We start from the raw sequence: 6,000 nt of genomic DNA, 5'->3' as shown, positions 1-6,000 counted from the left end.
GGTACTTCTGGGGATACTACTTGGTACTTCTGGGGATACTACTTGGTACTTCTGGGGATACTACTTGGTACTTCTGGGGGTACTACTTGGTACTTCTGGGGATACTACTTGGTACTTCTGGGGATACTACTTGGTACTTCTGGGGATACTACTTGGTACTTCTGGGGGTACTACTTGGTACTTCTGGGGATACTACTTGGTACTTCTGGGGATACTACTTGGTACTTCTGGGGATACTACTTGGTACTTCTGGGGATACTACTTGGTACTTCTGGTATTTTTGTTCCTTGACGTAACTCCCAGGAGAGTATCAGTCATGTTATAAACACGAAGACACTTCTGTCTTGCCTCGACGGAGCTCCAGGAGGGCGAAACGTGCCCTGAGTATTTATACGGGGGGAATGTTTACATTTTGGTCAGCTGGGTGTGGTACAATACACGAATAATTATCCGGACAGAGGGGAGAGAGTAGCTGATGACGTCTCCGTCAGACTCGGAACGCTTACCAAGCCGTGGTCACCAGGGCTTCAGAGATGTTTCTGTCAGTTAGGTTAGGCAAACGGAGGCAGGTGCTGTTAATGTGGCACTTTGTTGTGGCAACGTTTCACTCTCCAGGAGCTTTGTGAAGTCTGTGGTTGTTAGAGTTGGGGTTTAGTTATACACTGGGCGAGACGTTGTTGTGCTGCTAGGTTCGGTTCTTCACCACCACCAATAGTTACTACTACCAGTACTACGGCTACTACCACCACCACTACAACCACCATCTCCCACCACCACTGCAGTCACAACCACCATCAACAACAATTACTACCACTACAATCACAACTACCATCTACTGCCACCACTACAGTCACAACCACCACCAACAACAAACACTACCACCACAATCACAACCACCACTACTACCACCACCACCAACAACAACAACTTCAACAACTTCCACCCCCACAGGACCCCCCCACAACTGACTTTTAACAGGCAATCAGGAGTTTAGGTCTGTCAACACAGTAATAAAGGAACCGAAACACAGAAGCTGGTTGGTTGGCTCTTTCCTCTGGCTTCAGACCGCCGTGTAAACTGTGTAAGATCAGACATACATGTGTCTGGGTTGTGTCTGGGTGTTTCAGGGGAAGATAAGGAAGATAAACAAGTGACTTAGTCTTGAAGACCACACCAGACCTGGTCGTCAAGACCACACCAGACCTGGTCGTCAAGACCACACCAGACCTGGTCATCAAGACCACACCAGACTTGGTCGTCAAGACCACACCAGACCTGGTCGTCAAGACCACACCAGACCTGGTCAAGACCACACCAGACCTGGTCGTCAAGACCACACCAGACCTGGTCGTCAAGACCACACCAGACCTGGTCGTCAAGACCACACCAGACCTGGTCGTCAAGACCACACCAGACCTGGTCAAGACCACACCAGACCTGGTCGTCAAGACCACACCAGACCTGGTCATCAAGACCACACCAGACCTGGTCAAGATCACACCAGACCTGGTCATCAAGACCACACCAGACCTGGTCAAGACCACACCAGACCTGGTCGTCAAGACCACACCAGACCTGGTCATCAAGACTACACCAGACCTGGTCGTCAAGACCACACCAGACCTGGTCGTCAAGACCACACCAGACCTGGTCATCAAGACTACACCAGACCTGGTCATCAAGACCACATTAGACCTGGTCATCAAGACCACATTAGACCTGGTCATCAAGATCACACCAGACCTGGTCATCAAGACCACACCAGACCTGGTCATCAAGACCACACCAGACCTGGTAATCAAGACCACATTAGACCTGGTCATCAAGACCACACCAGACCTGGTCATCAAGACTACACCAGACCTGGTCATCAAGACCACATTAGATCTGGTCATCAAGATCACATTAGACCTGGTCATCAAGACCACACCAGACCTGGTCATCAAGACTACACCAGACCTGGTCAAGACCACATTAGACCTGGTCATCAAGACCACCACCAGACCTGGTCATCAAGACCACATTAGACCTGGTCATCAAGAGCACACCAGACCTGGTCATCAAGACCACAGAAGATGGATGGTTAACCGGGCTTTAAAACCTATCGACTAAATATGGGGAGTCATTAAGGCTGCGTGTTATCTGTTCACCACCAGTCAACAGTACTTTATTATCACAGAGACATATATCTCTCAGTGTATATATCTCTCAGTGTCTGATTAAGACGTGAAGAGATAGATTTTGAGACAGTTTGTATGAGCAAGAGATAGTGATTTTTTTTAGAATTGCGAGACACACACATATCGGGGCCAGGAGCTATGAATCGACCCCTGCAACCAAATGTAGGTGAGTACACACACACACACACACACACACACACACACACACACACACACACACACACACACACACACACACACACACACACACATACAAACACACACACACACACACACACACACACACACACACACACACACACACACACACACACACACACACACACACACACACACACACACACACACACACACACACACACACACACATACCTCTGCTTGCGTGGTTTTCTCTCTGGATCCTATATAATTTTATTAATAGATTCTAATCCTTTACAAGTCACATTCTTTACTGACTCTATGAAGAGAGAGAGAGAGAGAAAATCCCGTAGCTCGATTGGTAGCGCACTCAGCGCACACACTGAGGTCTGTAGTTCGATCCCCGGTAAGGGTGGAAACATTAGAACGTGTTTCCTTAAGACACCTGCTGTCCATGTTCACCCATCAGTAAAATAGGTACGTGAGTGTTAGTGGACTGGTGTGGGTCGCATCCTGGGACAAAAACTGACCTAATTTGTGGGAAATGCTCAGCATAACAAGCGGCTTTCAATGTAGTAGTATGTCACTGATGTCAACTATGGTCTGTATAAGTTGTACTGATAGAAATAAAGATATTATTATTATTATTATTATTATTATTATTATCTGTTTTACCAGTCGTAAATTAAAACACTCTGAACAACAGAAGAATAAGCAACATATCAGAAAATAAAATAAACACAACATAAACCAAGATAAAACATTAATAAAAGAGAAGAAATGGAAGAGGATGATTTATTTTCCACTCCCTCCTAGGAAAATGTATTTTGTCATTGAGAATAAATTACGACAATACTTTGCACAAGAAGACGACAAATCAAGCGTCGTGGAGGAGCTGTGGCCTGCCAGACGCACGAGACGACAGCTCAAGCGTCATGGAGGAGCTCTGGGCTGCCAGACGCACGAGACGACAACTCAAGCGTCGTGGAGGAGCTGTGGCTGCCAGACGCACGAGATGACAACTCAAGCGTCGTGGAGGAGCTGTGGCCTGCCAGACGCACGAGACGACAACTCAAGCGTCGTGGAGGAGCTGTGGCCTGCCAGACGCACGAGATGCCAACTCAAGCGTCGTGGAGGAGCTGTGGCCTGCCAGACGCACGAGACGACAACTCAAGCGTCGTGGAGGAGCTGTGGCCTGCCAGACGCACGAGATGCCAACTCAAGCGTCGTGGAGGAGCTGTGGCCTGCCAGACGCACGAGACGACAACTCAAGCGTCGTGGAGGAGCTGTGGCCTGCCAGACGCACGAGATGCCAACTCAAGCGTCGTGGAGGAGCTGTGGCCTGCCAGACGCACGAGATGCCAACTCAAGCGTCGTGGAGGAGTTGTGGCCTGCCAGACGCACGAGATGACAACTCAAGCGTCGTGGAGGAGCTGTGGCCTGCCAGACGCACGAGACGACAACTCAAGCGTCGTGGAGGAGCTGTGGCGTGCCAGACGCACGAGATGACAACTCAAGCGTCATGGAGGAGCTCTGGGCTATCAGACGCACGAGATGACAACTCAAGCATCGTCGAGGAGTTGTGGCCTGCCAGACGCACGAGATGACAACTCAAGCGTCGTGGAAGAGTTGTGGCCTGCCAGACGCACGAGATGACAACTCAAGCGTCGTGGAGGAGTTGTGGCCTGCCAGACGCACGAGATGCCAACTCAAGCGTCGTTGAGTTGTGGCCTGCCAGACACACGAGATGACAACTCAAGCGTCGTGGAGGAGTTGTGGCCTGCCAGACGCACGAGATGACAACTCAAGCGTCGTGGAAGATTTGTGGCCTGCCAGACGCACGAGATGACAACTCAAGCGTCGTTGAGTTGTGGCCTGCCAGACACACGAGATGACAACTCAAGCGTCGTGGAGGAGTTGTGGCCTGCCAGACGCACGAGATGCCAACTCAAGCGTCGTGGAGGAGCTGTGGCCTGCCAGACGCACGAGATAACAACTCAAGCGTCGTGGAGGAGCTGTGGCCTGCCAGACGCACGAGATGACAACTCAAGCGTCGTGGAGGAGCTGTGGCCTGCCAGACGCACGAGATGCCAACTCAAGCGTCGTGGAGGAGCTGTGGCCTGCCAGACGCACGAGATAACAACTCAAGCGTCGTGGAGGAGCTGTGGCCTGCCAGACGCACGAGATGACAACTCAAGCGTCGTGGAGGAGCTGTGGCCTGCCAGACGCACGAGATGACAACTCAAGCGTCGTGGAGGAGTTGTGGCCTGCCAGACGCACGAAGTGACAACTCAAGCGTCGTGGAGGAGTTGTGGCCTACCAGACGCACGAGATGACAACTCAAGCGTCGTGGAGGAGTTGTGGCCTGCCAGACGCACGAGACGACAACTCAAGCGTCGTGGAGGAGCTCTGGGCTGCCAGACGCACGATGATTTAAAAAATCCACCTTCCATTACTGATATTCCTTTGGTAGATTGGCAGATTTATGAAGGTGGTAATATCAAACGGTGGTAATACCAGAGGGTGGTAGTATCAGGGGGCGGTAATATCAGAGGGTGGTAATATCAGAGGGTGGTAATATCAGAGGGTGGTAATATCAGAGGGTGGTAATATCAGAGGGTGGTAATATCAAGGGGTGGTAATACCAGAGGGTGGTAATATCAGAGGGTTTTAATACCAGAGGGTGGTAATAATAAGGGGGTGGTAATACCAGAGGGTGGTAATGCCAGAGGGTGGTAATACCAGAGGGTAGTAATTCCAGAGGGTGGTAATACCAGAGGGTGATAATACCAGAGGGTGATAATACCAGAGGGTGATAATACCAGAGGGTGATAATACCAGAGGGTGGTAATATCAGAGGGTGGTAATATCAAGGGGTAGTAATACCAGAGGGTGGTAATATCAGAGGGTTTTAATACCAGAGGGTGGTAGTATCAGGGGGCGGTAATATCAGAGGGTGGTAATATCAGAGGGTGGTAATATCAGAGGGTGGTAATATCAGAGGGTGGTAATATCAGAGGGTGGTAATATCAAGGGGTGGTAATACCAGAGGGTGGTAATATCAGAGGGTTTTAATACCAGAGGGTGGTAATAATAAGGGGGTGGTAATACCAGAGGGTGGTAATGCCAGAGGGTGGTAATACCAGAGGGTAGTAATTCCAGAGGGTGGTAATACCAGAGGGTGATAATACCAGAGGGTGATAATACCAGAGGGTGATAATACCAGAGGGTGATAATACCAGAGGGTGGTAATATCAGAGGGTGGTAATATCAAGGGGTAGTAATACCAGAGGGTGGTAATATCAGAGGGTTTTAATACCAGAGGGTGGTAATACCAGAGGGTGGTAATAATAAGGGGGTGGTAATACCAGAGGGTGGTAATGCCAGAGGGTGGTAATACCAGAGGGTGATAATACCAGAGGGTGATAATACCAGAGGGTGATAATACCAGAGGGTGGTAATATCAGAGGGTGTGACTGGAATACAAATGGTCTACTGTAACACAAGACCTTAGACGTGTCATTAATGACTCCTTATTTTGTGTCTACCAGAAGACAAGGAAGCATATTTACCATCATTCATTCAGCACCTGTGGTGCTGGAAAAAAGCGGACATCACACTGGTGGTGGAGTTTACATCCTGCAGACTACAGGAGGATCAAGAAGACATCCTGTAGACTACA

The 6,000-nt window shown here is 49.6% G+C and overlaps 2 protein-coding genes across 11 annotated transcripts in view; both read left to right on the top strand.

Moving 5' to 3' along the window:
* Obsc (Obscurin) overlaps positions 1-6,000 on the top strand; it is a gene marked incomplete at its 5' end in the record, with an annotated part of 440,143 nt that overhangs the window by 56,022 nt on the left and 378,121 nt on the right.
* LOC128687061 (uncharacterized) overlaps positions 1-6,000 on the top strand; it is a 67,837-nt gene that overhangs the window by 29,761 nt on the left and 32,076 nt on the right. Inside the window, exons 2-3 of the mRNA XM_070082706.1 lie at positions 1,742-1,962; positions 3,201-3,807. Of these exons, the coding sequence (XP_069938807.1) occupies positions 1,742-1,962; positions 3,201-3,807 (828 nt within the window). The remainder of the gene's footprint in view (positions 1-1,741; positions 1,963-3,200; positions 3,808-6,000) is intronic.

Source organism: Cherax quadricarinatus, chromosome 7, assembly GCF_038502225.1.
Source record: "Cherax quadricarinatus isolate ZL_2023a chromosome 7, ASM3850222v1, whole genome shotgun sequence".
Classification (NCBI taxonomy): domain Eukaryota; kingdom Metazoa; phylum Arthropoda; class Malacostraca; order Decapoda; family Parastacidae; genus Cherax; species Cherax quadricarinatus.
The sequence above is the reverse complement of the archived record's forward strand: the minus strand, read 5'-3'. Positions and strand labels throughout refer to the sequence as shown.